Genomic DNA, 16,013 nt, shown 5'->3' with positions numbered 1-16,013 from the left:
GAACTCAAAAGCTCACGCATTGAATAAATCTTTGTTGGCCTTAAAGGTAAGGCCTTAAAAGTAAATGGTAATGACTGGGGAAGGCACTGGCAAACCACCCCGTATTGATTCTGCCATGAAAAGGCTAGAGGGCGTCTCCCCAAGGGTCAGACATGACCCGGTGCTTGCACAGGGGATACCTTTACCTTTAAGGTGCCACTAGACTCTGATTTTTGGTTTATTCTGCTGCTTCAGACCAACACTGCACTTGAATCTATATCTAAATAGTATGTCCTGTTACTTAAGGAAAAACTGCAGATGTTTAGAAGATGCTAAAGGTTTATTTTGCACAGCTACCACCTGTCAATGAGGCTGAGCAAACTATGTCACAATATAATCACATAAATGTGTACACGTAAGCCTTCCCTTTTAACAATATCCCATTATAAGCACTTAAACTTGAGAAATTAAGCACAGATTACTATGCATACATATTATACTCCATGGGGCAACATCAATGAAGACCAAGAACAGCTTGAGGAAGGCTGTGTGTATGAAATGTAAAGATATAACTTGCAGTGTATTTATTTATATATTCTGCCCCTCTTGAGCCAGTTGTCTTGGGGCAGTGTACAGCTACAAAGTATACAGAAATAAGTTCAGTGCTAATAAAACAAATTATTCAATAACAAGCCCCATTTGGAAGGGGAGGAAGGCTTATAAAGTAGATCTCGTCAGCTTGCACTGGTGGGCTTCTGCTGGCCTCAAGCCTAAGCTTGTTGGAAGAGCTCCATTTTGCAGGCCATGTGGAACTCTGTGAGTTCTGTCAGGGACCTGATTTCCCCTGCCAGTTCATTCCACAAAGTAGGGGCCAGGACTGAGAAAGCCTGGGTTGAAGCCACGTGTACTTCCTTGGGGCCAGGGACTCTCAGTTGGTTGGTACTGGCTGATCGTAGCTCTCTACTCAGACAGGTGGTTTTTCAGATACCCAGGGCCTGGATCACGAATGGCCTTAAGCAGTGGTCCCCAACCTGTGGTCCGCCAGGGCGCCCCCCCCCCCGCAGTAAAAAACTTCCCCGGGCCGCAAGCTTGCGGCCCAGGAAGCTTCTTACTGCGGGAGGGGGGGGGGAGAAGGAATCAGGGCTGGGCCGGCATTCGCGGGCGGGGCAAGTGCCCCGCCGGTCCCCAGCCGGAAAAAGGTTGGGGACCACTGGACTTAAGGTCAGAACCAAAAACTTGAGCCAGATCCAGAATTTCACTGGAAGACAGTGCAGCTGCCAATGGACTGATCTAATTGTAGGCTCTCCACAGTAGTTTGTGTGAGAACCTGGGTAGTTGAATTCTGGACCAGCTGCAATTTCCAGATCAGAGACAAGGGAAGGCCCATGTAAAGTGTGTTACAGTAATCTAGCCTGGAGGTGACAATTCCATGGATCACTGTAGCAAGGTGCTCTGAGGCCAAACAGGGCATTAGTAACTTGGCTAAGATGGAAAAATGCCAGCTGTGCTATTCTTGTGAACTGCGCCTCCATGGTCAAAAAGATGCCATGCCCAGATTCCTGGCCGATTGTGCAGCTGCCAGATGTATGCTGTCCAACCTGGAAAGGCACACTTCCTGATTTAACCCTTTCTTCCTCAGCCACAGGACCACTATCTTTAAAGGGTTCAGGTTGCTGAGTCACCCCCACCACAGCCTCCAGGCACTGGTCCAATGAGCTCAGAGGGATGTCCAGCTTCTGTGACTTGACCAAGAAACTTATTGCACTACACAGTTATGAGACTGCAGATATTACTAAGAACTCCCAGGCACCCAATTGCTTGCATTTCTAAAGTTTGGTGCTGCCATTTAAGAACCGGACCTCAGCTAAAGAAACGTCCAAAGTCCTGTACCAAACTGAAAAATCCAAAAGCTTGTTCTCTCAAATAAACATTTCTATGAACAACAGAAGTACACTCATAACAAATAAGCCTTTTATTAGGACAGTATAATAATGCTGAACAAACACTGACCATCTTGCCACAGAGAAGCACAGGCCAGAGAATAATGAAGCTGAATTTCCAGAGTTTAGCCTTCTGGAGTCTCTCTAGCATCAAGGAGTGGTTTTAGTACCATACCCTGTCCACAGAACAGAAAAAAATAAAAAAAACATGACATAAGGAAGCAATCTGGACACATACAATTCTGCCCCCACCATGCTCTAAACATCAGTATAGCTTCATATGCTGAACTACCACCTACAAAATATTATCTGTTGTGTACAAATTCAGTTATACTGGCAAACAAGTTTCTTCCCTTAAGTTTCTCAGGCACTATAACACTGCACAGTATCTTCTGAATCAAGGCAAAATTGTCTCTTAGCAGCTGTACAGAGAAACATGTGAAATAACACCACAGATTTCCCTTACAGAACTTCTGAAGTTCTGTCACAAGTAATGGGGAAAAGCAATTAACTAAAGAAATATTAACAGGATAACTGACCTGCCAAATAGTTCTCTGTAATACCAGAATGGCAACCAGACTGCCTTCATCTTTACCCTCAAGCAGCCTTGCAATTGGGTATGGAGCACTACTTCATTAGTGTTGACTGTCCTCAAGCTGCCTCTCCGCTTTTTAAGGTTTTCTCTTCTCCACAATGCTACATTGGTCATGGATTATTAGTCGCTATTGATAATTTTGTTGTATTCAGACATTCCAACAAGGCAATGTGCTCATAAAAAGCACAGCGTCATTCAATAAAACCCTTGTAAAAAAAATATGGCCTTATGGCACAGCCTCTCATATTACAGATTTTGACAAGCTGCAATAATTTCCTCTACTTTAGCATCACTACAGAAACAAAGCAATGCTAATACAAAAACCTTCTCAGATCATTTGGCCGTACCCATGTCGCTTGTCAGAACACAGTAATAAGAGTAAAGAACATTAATGGAATTAGTCCTCGCTTGTAGTGACCAGATCTCGCCTCATGAGACAATATTTATCAAGAACATGCTCCAGAACAGATGGTGCATAGAAGGAATATCTAGAACAATGGTTTGAGTGTCACTTAAAAACTCTCCCTTTCAATAAACTCTATTATTCTAAAAAAATCTCCCTTTCGATAAACAGCCTGTTGAGAATTATGCCTCAAATATAATTAGAAAAACTTCCAGAAGGAAGCATGAGCAACATTAAATATGATCTGCATAAAATTTATTGTTTACTAATCACTTGCCTTCTTCAGCTCTCATGAGTATGATTTGCTTGCCACCTGCTCAGAAGAACAATTATGGACTTCATTTGAGGATACTTTTGGATAATTCTGGAGGAAGCTTCTGGAATTACACGTACTAAATCAGCACATTGAATACCACAATCCACAAGGGAGCTTTGCCAAGCCGTTTGCTACAAGGCCAAACAAACTAGCAGAACCAGCAGGTATGGACAAATACCATTACAAAACCTGCACACCTAACTGAAGAGCTATGATGTGATTTAAATGTATGTTTTCAATTTGTTAGCACTTTGAAGGCCCTTGTGAGATATAAATTTTGCAAAAATTAAGTAACTTCTTGTAAATTTCCATCTGGAACCACTCATGGTTTCCCAACATTTATTTGTATTTTATATTTTAATTTATATACCACTGTTCCCCCAGTGGGCACACGGCGGTTTACAATAAAAGAGTAAAACACAATAAAACCCTATAAAAACATCCCTTATGACAACCAACAACAAAGGCAGCAGGCGATAGATAAATCCCCTAATTATCCCACCCTTCTTGTCCAGCCAGAGGCCAAGCCTTCTACCTTTGGGAGTGAGGTGCCAGAACTGATAACACATAGGGCAGCGGTTCTCAACCTGGGGGTCGGGATCCCTATGGGGGTTGAACGACCCTTTCACAGGGTTGCAGCAGGGTGAGCAGCTTGGCCAGAGGGGCGCCGCCACTGATGTTGCTCCTCCTGCAGGAGCCACACAACAGCCTTGCGGGGTAGATCGAGATAGAACATTCGTCTTTCTGGAGCAGTGGAAAAGAGCGAGATTGGCATTGGTGGGACAAGAGGCAGAACTGAACTGAGAAACCCCGGGAAAAAGGAAAAAAAAAACAATTTATGTACAATTAGGAACAATGGATCTTTATACCATTGGTCAATTTCAATTTCATTTCTGTTAAAGAACACTTGCATAATTTTATGGTTGGTGGTTACCACAACATGAGGAACTATATTAAAGGATCGTGACATTAGGAAGGTTGAGAACCGCTGTCATAGGGGGAATCCTCAGATCAAATATCGGGATCCCGCTCTGAGATCATATTCTTGCTGAATCTAAAACTATTGTGTAGGCACAAAGTAGCATGATTGATAAGAAAATTAAATGTTAAAAATTAAATGCTGGGAAAGTCTCAGAGTCCACATTGTGTAGATGTGGGCAAGTCAATCCCTTACCCAAACCTGACTCAGAGAAAATATAATCATCTGTATTATTATCAAGTTTTCTAGACTGCAATTTATGGAAGCTACTGAGGGTGAACAAGGACACTGGATCAAAACTGACAGACATATTTGGACCCCTTCATTAAGAAGGAAGGTTAAATCATATTTATATTTTAATAACTATATTCAGTGTTAGATTAATTATGGCACACAATAAGAATAACTATGGAAAATAAGAGGATCTGGTCCTGAGTGGTGGGCCACTTTGGAACCACCTGAAAAATAAAGCAAGCTCCATGCAATAAGAACAGGGCACAATAAAGTGAAATATACAGCTGTAGCTTTCTGCACTCATAGATTTAATATTACCCACCTCTTTAAAAAAACCTAATTTGCGATTTTGAAAAAGGCATTAAGTAACTGCATGGAAACTATTCCAATAAAATGATGGTAGCTTTTGTTACCAGCATATGAGCAATATGTTCAAAGGGGCACCCAATAAAATGTGTGTAAGTGGTACCGCTGCTTCCAACTTATGGTGACCTATGAATTAATGACCTCCAAAATGTCCTAACATAAGCCCTGAGCAAGGCAGTCAAACTGAAGGCTGTGGCTTCCTTTATTAAGTCAATCTATCTCATGGATTACTCAATAAAGGAAGCCACAACCTTCTGTTTGCATGCTTTGGCTTCCCTTATACCATGTTATTATAGGGAGCACTATATATTTCTTTACCTGTACATGATGGGTCCAATGTATACTTTTATTTACAGAAATCTAGTCTTAACTTGTACCCCTTGCCCATGTTCTAGTAAGAGGAAGCAGGCCATCAGTGTCAGGCACTCAACAGTATACTGACTTTATAGCTATAACAAGAATGTCCTTATTTCTTGAAACATTTGTTCAGCTAAATCTAATAAGGAAATAACATGATAGCCATGTTGTTGTAATTCAGGTTGAGCTACCACACTCCAAATTAGCAAGTTCAAATCACCACTTCTGTAAGTATACACCAAACAAAGTTTCTTCCAGTACAATATAGAGATATGATACTAAATCGTACAATGCAGGAGAATAACCTACTGATTTATGAAGATGCCTGTGACCTAATGACCTCTACTGAATAATGTGTCAATAGCACAAATTTGGAACTGACCTGCCTTTCCAGTGTCTCTTCTCAAAACAAGGGCCAATCAGAAAATGCTTCGAACTCTGATCACATGTTTAATCTTTCCATTTTTAGTAGTTTCAGAAAGAAACTATAACATGTTAACAGTGCAGTCCACTGCAGTGTCACTCCGGTCTAAGCCAACTGAAATCAATAGGTTCTGACTGCAATAACAGTGCACAGAATTGCACTTTAACTTTGTAACTTATATACTTGCAAAAGGATTTTAGTATTAATAAATGATGACTTACAACAGACAGACATGCCGTTTTTCCAGTAGAAGAATTTAGACAAGAATGAACCACCTCTCAGACTCCTCACTCCCTTTCCTCATAGTTTGTTATTCCAGTCTTAATATAATAATTAAATATAACAGTATTTTATTGCTAAGAGTATTACTTCATTTTTAGATTCACTTCAATCACAGTAACTTTAGTCCCTAGCCTTCAAACCTATGTATGTGTACGTGATGCACAATGAGATCAATAACAAGTACACAAAGTATGGTTGCTGTTATGTTTTTAAAAAATATAAAATATAAAGTAAAATAATAATGAAATAACAAAAGCCGAATGCTGGGCAAGTTAACTTTCCTGCTACTAAATAATATAGCGGTAATAAAAGCCCCTAATGGTATAAAACAAAAGAGACATTATTACACAGCAAACAAGGTCATAACTACATATGTCAATTTAGCCAAACTATCTTTTAAACATTTGTTCCTTTCCCAATATACTATTTTATTAGATTATGAGGCCGCAATGTTAATAGATTATAACCCTACATAGATGTGGGAGGTATTTCCAAAGGAACATGCAGAAGACTGATTTCAGACGCTGAAGAAAACAATAATAAATTGTAATTTATATTCTTCCAACTTAAGTACCCTATTTATTTTAGCCAGAAAAACATATGGGTACTATAAACAAAGTTCATCTTAAAAATTACTCCAAACTTTGACTTTGCAGAACATGAAAGCTCATGCCATATGTTAGTTTACAGATTTAACAATACAACATTTTTAGCTTCCAAGCACTTTATATACTGTTATAACATTCAGAAATATTTTGTTCAGTTCAAGTACATAACACAACCCTTGGTAAGAACTCAGAATAAGGCAGGAAAACAAGATTGTCAGCGTCACAAGTCACTTCGAATAGCGAAATTACACCAGTCCTAGTTAAAAGCATGCTTCCTTTGTAAGCACACTTAAACCAGCGCCAAGTTGTTAAATTGCAGCTTTGCTCGTCTGACATTTCTACAATAAGAACAATACAATCTGAAATCCACTCAAAGCATTAGGCTAGGAGAAAGAAAGCTAGGCAGAGCTGATTACCTTGCATTTATTTCTTGTGTCTGAGATTTAAAAAGCAAGAGGGGGAAAGAGTTCTCTCTAATTTGCTTTTTTTTTTAAAGGGGGGGAGATAAGGCGGGGTAAAAATGGTCGAGTGTGATTTCCTTCCTCCCCGGCGCGGGCCTCCATCGGTGGGTAACCTTCACACGTGCCCGGCCATGTTCCACGCAGCAGCCACCAGAGCAACTTTTGCGAAAGGTCATTGCGGTGTCTTTCAAGCCCTCCCCTCACCCAGGCGGCCTTTCCCCGCTGCTTGGCCGGCCGGGCACAGGGGCACCCAGGCGGAAACTTCCCCGGCGCCCCTACGCGCCCCCCACGCCCTTTCAACGCCCCCGAGGCCTGCCTCGCTTCCCCAGCCCAGGACACGCTTGCAGGGCCCGGAGCCTGCCGTCGCCCACACGCGCCCCTCCGCCCGAGCCGCCCAGGAGAGGCCTCCCCCGAGACGGGCTGCCCTTGGCGGACCCGCAACGCCCGCCCCGACCCCCTCCGCCGCCCACATTAACCGCCCAGCCGGCCGCGTGATCGCGTCGCCCTCCGTCAGCGCCAACCGGCAGCCGACCAGCACCTTCTACCCCCGCCATGAAAGTTTCCTCTGGGGGGGGGGAAGGATTTTTTTTTTTTTTTTGCCTGAATGGATTTGCTGTGTCAGTCCCATCCCCTCCCCCCCTCGTCCGGGCGAGCGCGCGGCACCAGAGAAGTCACGTGGCTCACCACCGCCCCCCCCCCCGCTCCCTTACCTCCACGAAGAGCAGCATCTTCTCTCTCCAGCCGCCCCCCCGCGTCTGCGACCCTCCCGACCCAATCCCGGCAGGCCCCCCCGGGGACCTCCTTCTCCTCCCCCAGCCAGCAGCGAACGCCCGACTTCACTGTAGCCGCGCGAGGACACTGAGGCTCCGCCTCCCTCTCCTTCTTCTTCCTCGCCGCCGCCTCCTCCTCCTCCTCCTCCACCACCCTCCGGCCTCTCTCCTGCCGCCGCTACTATTGCTCCGTCCGCCACCAGGGACAAGCCCCCTTCGTCCAGCGCTCCTCCCCTTCCGGGGCAAGCCGTGGAAGTGCTTCCGGTCCGCGAGCACGCTGACTAGCCTCAGAAAGTGTATGGCAGAGAAAAGCCGGCCCTAACCGGCCGGGGTTAATGGCGGCTGCGTGAGCACTTGTGCGCGAGGGACGTACCATTCCTTGCAAGAAGGGGGCGTTGTCCATTCATGACTCTTGGGAAGGACCATTCCGCGAAGGGGGTGGGGAGGATTTTGGAGGCAGGCGCTCTAGAATGAGGCCGAAGGGCGGCGGCACCTTCAAGACTGGCAAGGTTTATTCTGGCGTGGGCTTCCGCGAATCGGAGCTCGTTTCTGCTGGGAAAAGGAGAAAGGACGGGGGAGAGAGAGTAAGACTGCTTGTTTGGTATAGGGCCTGAGGGTTTCCTGCTGAGGCCAATTTTGAGTAGTTTCTGGGGACAGGCGTGTTGGTTGGAGACGAGGTATCTGACGGACAGAGATTTAACTCTCGAAATCTTCTATACCCCCCCCCCAAAAAAAAAAAACTTTTTGGTCTCTAAGATGCTCTAGCTATCCTTTCAGCATTTACCTTTTGCATCTGTACTGTCAGCTAAAGATCTCCGTATGTTCAGTGAAGCTTTCTCTCGAGTAAGTCTGCATCTGCTTGAAAGAGGGTGGGGAATAATCGTGCATCTATCTGGTGCTCTCACTCACGATGGTCATTTTGGAATAACGTTGCTACTACCGACTTAACACGGCTGCCCCTCTGGAATTATTTCCGTGCATAGGATTGCAGAAATGCTAGAGCAGTGCCAGGCCTTAAATCAAGCACTGGGAACACATTTGCCATGGTTTTGCTGCATTCAGACGCACGACTTTACTTTGATCTCCGTAATATTTTGTATGATGGCCAAGGCGGTGTGATTGCACTCAGAGCAGCTGAAATGTTTGTGCAGTTGCAGAAGCTATGATGGGCAGGTATTAAACGTAAGATGACCAGATTGTCCCACTTTTGGAGGGACATCTGGGAGCAGCTGGCAAATTGTACTTAAATTGAAATTAAAAAATATATGCATTCTATGAAAATTTTTGTTGCTCCATATAAACCAAATTTTTAATCAAGACCCCCCCCCCCCCCCGGTCAATGGTGTCCCGCTTTACCAATGTTAAAATCTGGTCAACTTGATTATATGACTGTGAAAGTTCAGGAAAGACTACTCTTATCCTGTCATATAGTAAGGGGATTTAGAAAGGAAAGGCACAATCTAGGGAACTATAGATTCTGTCTTTCCACATGATACAGAGGGCAACATTATTGTCTCTTAAAATTATTAATTTTTCTTCCCTCACACTAGAAATGTTCTTGGGAAAACACAATTAGGAATAAAACTGACATGGGTCTACTACATGCATCCTTTTGTTTTAACTTGTGCAGTATTCCAATTAATACTTATCTTTAGATCTTGTTCAAGAACAAGTTGCTTTGAGTTGTTGGCTTTGTTGTTTAAAAATATCCTTATTGCACTTCACTGAGATTTTTACATTCTGATTTCTTTTTTGGAAAAGGAAAGAAACATATAATTCAATGTTATCTTGGATGTTTGTTCCACAATGATATAAATACAATTCATTTTTATAATCTTGCCCGTAATTTATCTTCTGACACAGCTACATTCCAAACCTGGCCATGAGCAAGGGTGATTTTATGAACAAGATGAGACAGATTCATGGAGGAGAGTTTCATCATTGGTTACCAGCCATTGAAACTAAAGCCATTGAAACCATATTAAGAGGAACCTAATCTTTTAATACCAGACAGTATCAAACAGATTTTATGCTCTGTCATTGGCCCACCAGGGCAATCGATTGGTTGCTGTGCAAAACAGGTTGCTGATTAGATGGATCACTGATTCAGCAGAGTTGTTCTTGTATATGCCAGTCTTCTAAGAAAACTTGCTGAAGGGAGATAAGACAAAGAGACATCAAAATGTTCTTCCACAGAGTCACAGTCCCGTTCACACTAGTGTGAGTTTCCTTATTCCCCATTTTGACCTTATTTATTTACATTATTTATATTGTCTTTCTCATGGAGACTCCAGGTGAATTTATACAATATAAATCAATAAAATCAATAGGGTGACACATCTAATCTAATAAGTAATGTAACTGGACTAGGAAGTGCAGAGATTTGAAATAGAGCTACCATTTGAACAGTGTTAAATATGGCATGTTAAGCAATGCAGAACATGGTTTTACATCAATAGAAATGGCAATTTATTAAGACGTAAACCCATGTCCTTTATATAAATGTCTTTCTGAAAAATTCTGTTTTACATAGCCTCTACTTTATCCCACTTATCTCCAGCTGAGTCTGTCTTTCTTTGTTAACCCTAAACTGAAGCACAGAGGGGGAGCTGCAATATTTTTTCCCTCTTTCTAGATATCAAATGCAAGTTTGAATAGTAGATACTATGTTGTGCTCCAGGAATAGGTTAGATCTGCTAGTTCACCATCAAATTAACACTAGGGGCCAAGGCTTAGTGGTAGAGCATCTGCTTGTAGAAGGTCCCAGGTTCAATCCCTGGCATCTCTAGTTCAAAGTGTCAGGTTATAGGTGATATGAAGGACAGCCTGATACTCTGTAGAGCCACATCCAGACTGAATAGACAGTACTGACTTGGATAAACCAATGTCTTGATTCAGTATAAGGCAGCTTCATGTGTTCAGTCCCTCAGATGCTCTGGCTGAGGTGGCAGAGATTGTTACCCTAATTGGAGGCCTACTAATTTAGTTGGGAAAATAAGCTTTTAATCAGAAATGTAGTGAGAGGGATAACTTGGGGTCTCCATCAAAGTTTACAGGAATGGTTCTCTTACAGAAACTCAGCACAACCAGTCAGGTGTTAAACTGGAATGCTTTTTAGTAAGAGGAATTAAAGGAATACAGCAAATACAGAGAGAACATGCTGAAACACACAAACAGGTTTGGTTAAGAAAATAGTATTGTTGGGAAAGGTGATATTCACTAATCACAATGTGAAGAGAGGTCTAAAATGACCAGCATTTTATGGAGTGAAGGAGGAGGAGGACCTACATGCAAGTAGGGGTGTATGTATGGTGCCCAGAACACAGCAGATGTCCATACTTTATAGAGAAAATGTTCTCCAGGGCAATGCTGACATGTTAGCCCCCAGAAAAAAATGCTGCTGATATCTTTGGGAAACATGATGGGTTTGTCTGGAGGACAATAATAATTAATAATTATTTTTTTATTTATATCCTGCCCCTCTAGCACTCAGGGTGGGCAACAACATAAAAACAAATACAATAGTTAAACTTTTAAAACATTATACTTTATGCCCCCATCTAAAATCCCAATGGGGGTGCTTTTATGGCTAGACCTGATCTTCAGTTTTCCTTCTCCCTTCCTCCCCTAGTGGTGAGGCCAGCCTTATTTGGATGATGTTGGCCATTTCCATACAAGGAAAATGTTCCTGGATGTTTTTGCATGTTGACAACTTATTTATTTATTTATTTATTTATTATATTTATATACCGCCCTCCCCGGAGGCTCAGGGCGGTTTACATAATAACATAAGTACAATACATGGAAAAGTCTATAACATTTGAATAACCATACAATAATAACTAATAGTAGTAACCATATAACAATATAACAGTAAAACCAATAAACAATGCAACAGTGCAACAATACAAACAGGTCCAGAGTATACAGGTGGTGTTCGGGGGGGGGAGCAGGGGCCCTTTGGTCACTGTTGGTTATGTCTGGTCTCAATCAAATGCCTGGCAGAAGAGCTCCTCCTTGCAGGCCCTGCGGAACTGTTTAAGCTCCGTCATAGAGCCAACATCCCGAGGCTGTCCAGTAGCTGGGAAAATTTGGCCATTTTTTAAATTGCAATTTTGGGAATCCAGAAAACTGGATTTACCATCTTAAATCATGCAAACCACCCATGAGCAACCAGGGATAATTCCATATGGAGGGGAAACGCATGATACTGGCCAGCTTTGTCCTGACCTTCCCTCTCCATTTTCTGCTTTGAGTATTTAAAAAAAAACTGTGCAGTCCATGTTGTGGTGGGAGCGCAAACCTACATTATCCAAGGTGAAATAAAATAATCTTTACAGTGTCCATTGTCTTCTTGGGATAAAGCAGGCAAAACACAGCCCGGTTTCTGTTTTCTGGCGGTGGGGAATGAGCTGGAAAAGGGGTGGTGGTTGATCCAGCATCGTTCTCCTGATCATACAGATTTCTGCTTGGCTTGATTTAAAGCCAACCATTAGCACAAAATGTCTTTTTAGGCTTCAGTTACCTGCCCAGCCTTCTGAGAACTCAGGCAGGCAAAAACAGCTCTGTTTGTCTTCTATTTTTTTTTTTTTATTAGATTTTTATACCTCCCTTCCCTTACAGCCCAGGGCAGTTTACATGGAACATTGTGGGATACATAAAACATCATATATTAAATAACAGGCACAACACATCAGTAACAATTCGAACAATATATATAAGTTTAACAGATTACTATAATTAATTAATTGAACAATTTCAATAGAACAACATCTAGGGAGTTCAGAATCCTTCAGATAATGGAGGGTATGGTTTATGGGGGACCACCAGATATTTTTAGGTCAGACGTTTTTAGGTCAGATTAACTTCAGTCAAATGGCTTTTCAGGCGGTGGGAAATGGGAAAGGGGGGAGGTGATCTGGATGCCTTGTCCCGATCATACAAGGGTCTGAGCAGCTTGATTTAAAGCCATCCATTAGCACAAAATATCTTCTTGGGCTCCAGGGACAATGTGCAGCATCTCAGAAATTTATCCAGACAGATATAAACTGCAAAAATACATTAGAATTCCAAAATGGGGGGAAATGCGTTATTGTTCTGGCATTACTCCATAGCAACTGGGCAGTGTTGATTTTATTAAAGATGCATCTGTGCTGTGGCATTACCGCATAGCATTGTGGAAGTGCCTTTAAAATATACTTTGGGGGCTGTGGGGGAAGAAAGTTTCAGTCCACAAGATAACTGCTGTGCTGTGATTAGTGGCTTGCTGTGATTGACAAACCAAAGAGGGGGAGAAGAAGTTCGGCTTGTTTTCCCTTGCAGCTTCATCAGGAGGCAAAAAGCCTTGATGGGGCAAGGGGAAATGTGAGAGTGGTCTCCCCGTGAGGCAGGCTGCAAATGTGAGATTTACCATCCCAGGTTTGCCAGCAGGAAGCCACCCGCATTTTACCCTTCTGTGCGGAAATGGCCACTGTGTTCCTGGAGGAATCTCAATGATTTCCTAGGTGATAGACAGTGACTATATTGCTTTACCTGAGATTGCCTATGAATGAAGAATGGTTCTTGACAACCATTTTGAGTACAGGACCGGAAGCTATTAAGTTTGAAAAAGGTGTTAGAAATCGCAAAATCAGATTGATGGGTGAGAGAGAAGAGAAATTGACAAGATTAGTTGCTAGTCCCTGGGGACCCTGTTGTCCTAAATTTTGCATTTCTCTGAGTTGTGAAGGAGGTAGTTAGTGAATAAGCCTCTCATTCTCAAAAGCTAAACTATTATGTACAGACATCTGGAGATTGGCATCCGTGTTGGTGTCCTGCTTGGGGCAAACTGTGCAGTTTACAATTATGAATTGGCTGACAGTTATTATAGGTGTCATTTTGGTCAGACAGTGATTAGTAAATATTTTAACACAATTTGAAAGGAAGAGTGTTTCTAGGTGTGTATAAACTGTCCCTCAGTGAAAGGAGAAGTCTGCCTGCTAACAAGATGATCTCAGATCTGGTATTGAGCACCCACAGGTTGTTGTTCTGGGGCAACTTCATAATCCATGCTAAGGTAATTTTCTTGAGCCAGGGTCAGGAAATTATGGCCACCAGACTCAATTTAAAGTATTGGCTATCATTGTCCATGGGGCTGCGATGGGTCGAACACAGCTTCGCAACTAACAACAACAACATCATATAGGCCCATCATGCACGGAGGGGATAGCGCACATTCAGGGTGGAATGGCTGCGACTAAAATCACCGATAATGCACGGAGCCGGCTGCAACCGGCCGCAGATTCGGTGCATGCCGCCGAAAAAGCTGCGTTAGCGAAACATGGAAGAAAGCACAGCTTCCGGGTGACCGGGGCGCAACCAGAAGCGGCACGGGGGTCGCCGCGTGCATAATCGGTTACTCTGGGTTTTGCCGCCATTGCGTCCTGTCCCGTGCATAAGCGGTTTGCTTCGCTTCTTCCCCCTCCGCGTTTTCCATGTGACCCAAATTAAACCCAAATAAACTAAGCTTGTTTTCTCATTTGGTCCTTGAATCTGTTAAATATCTCCATTATCCTGTATGCTAATTTAGTGTTCACCCTCTACCTATATGTATGGACTAGTAATTGTATGCATGCACACAGAAGTCTATGCTTGAATAAAATTTTGTTTGTCTTGCCATTGAACTCAGACTTTGTTTTGCTGCTTCAGACTAACACAGCTACCCAACTGAATCTTCTATAAATAAAATAAAATAAAATGCACGCACATAAAAGTTTATATCCAGAATTAAACTTTGTTGGTCTTAAAGGTGAACTCAAACTTTGTCCTATAACAAAATAAATATTGTCCTGGTGCCAGATGTTGGGTTCATCTTGATTCATGCTTACACTGTGGGGAATGCTGACCTAGAATCTTGGTGCCAATATCCAGGATTACCAACCCATGACAACAACACACCAAGCAAGGCTTTGAATCCAGGCAAGGGTAACACAGCACACCAGTAGGACACCCAGAGATGATACAGCTACTCCCATAGCGAGAGGCTCAAGTCCTCAGCAGGTGTGCTGATAGGTTGGGAAGCCTATGAAAAGGTGCACTGGAGACAAGTTGCACTGAATCTACTTTTTTGTACTAAGCAAGATGCTGATGATTGGGCCAGGAGGGTGAGATTAAAACAAATGCCATACTATCTGCTGAAGGCTCAGTTGAATGTAAAACTTTCTTTTGAAGGAGCAGTTATTTAGTTATACCCACAGTAAATAATTAATCTGATAGAATTCCAGAATGCTGTGGGGCATCTCGTGAAACCTTTCCTTTGACAAGTCCTGGATGAGATAATTGTTGGGATTGATAGATAGGGTACAGTTGTCTGGAAGTGATCAGATCTAGTAGATGCCTTTCTCCATAGTGTACAAGTGACTGAAACATGTAGGTAGACAACGTATCTGCTGGTGGTGGAAAACTCATCCTGAATCAGACAGATCTATGGCATGGTAGCAAAGAAGGACTGGGTCAAACACTCTCAGGTAGAAGTGAATTTCTTCTCTCTTTTGAAGGAAGCTCCTGAAAAAACTGTCTCTGGCAAAGGAAGTTCATCTTAATTGTAGGCTTGTGGCAAGGCTTAAATTTGTGGGCAAAATGCTAGGACAAAGTTTCAGTTAATGCATGGTAAAGTACTCAATGTGGAGTTGGGATTATTTTATGCATGCATTCAAATATTCTGTAAATTGACCGTCTATTTGTGACTAGTTCCCAATTGTTTCCCTCTTTACTTATGTCAATTATATATTTTCCCATCAACTTTCTACGTTCTACCATAAAAATCTAATAAAATAATTATCTCTGCTTGAATTGTACTGTTTCACTGATCTACATATTTGTTAGCAAGTACTTATTGGTTTTCACATGCTGCTGCTGCTCTGCTAATTTACATTAGAACAGAGGTTTACAAATAAGAAATCTACATATTATTCTTAAATAGCAATTTCATCATGATTAGCAGATCAACAGCACCATAAATAAAAACTGTTTGCCCTTTACAGCCAGTGCAAAGAACAGCATAAGAATGCTGACGATCTTGGGGGAAACGACTGAAGATGGCGCCGTACTAGCTGGGCTTCTGCCCGGCTCTTAAGCCATGCTGAGGGTCAGGAGCAACTGCACCTGGCAGACCTGAGCAGATACGCAAATCTTGCTCGCCGGTCGCCCCAGGAACCAGGAACGGCATCCTGAGGGTCCTACAGATCCGTGGAGACTGAGTTCTCCGGATCGCTGCGGCATGTGCTCAAGGTCATGATGGCGCCCTTGTCGTAAATAACTT

The 16,013-nt window shown here is 42.7% G+C and overlaps 2 protein-coding genes across 16 annotated transcripts in view; one reads left to right on the top strand and one right to left on the bottom strand.

Annotated features, from left to right (window-relative positions):
- Window positions 1-7,794, bottom strand: part of LARP4 (La ribonucleoprotein 4) — a 35,677-nt gene extending 27,883 nt beyond the window's left edge. For 4 of the 15 annotated variants that reach the window (XM_077328647.1, XM_077328648.1, XM_077328635.1 and 1 more), the window contains exon 1: window positions 1,990-7,217. Coding sequence is in view for 12 of the 15 variants with exons in the window: in XM_077328635.1 (XP_077184750.1) it covers window positions 1,990-2,070 (81 nt within the window). In the remaining 3 variants the exon portion in view is untranslated. Of the gene's footprint in view, window positions 1-1,989; window positions 7,218-7,654 lie in introns of those variants that run through there. The other 11 variants (XM_077328649.1, XM_077328636.1, XM_077328641.1 and 8 more) reach the window with 6 other exon arrangements.
- Window positions 7,795-7,842: 48 nt separating this feature from the next.
- Window positions 7,843-16,013, top strand: part of LOC143833155 (uncharacterized) — a 42,115-nt gene continuing 33,944 nt past the window's right edge. The window contains exon 1 of the mRNA XM_077328625.1: window positions 7,843-8,298. The gene's annotated coding sequence lies outside the window, so the exon portion shown is untranslated. The remainder of the gene's footprint in view (window positions 8,299-16,013) is intronic.

Source organism: Paroedura picta, chromosome 3, assembly GCF_049243985.1.
Source record: "Paroedura picta isolate Pp20150507F chromosome 3, Ppicta_v3.0, whole genome shotgun sequence".
Lineage (NCBI taxonomy): Eukaryota > Metazoa > Chordata > Lepidosauria > Squamata > Gekkonidae > Paroedura > Paroedura picta.
Note: the sequence above shows the minus strand (reverse complement) of the source record. Positions and strands in the feature narration are given on the sequence as shown.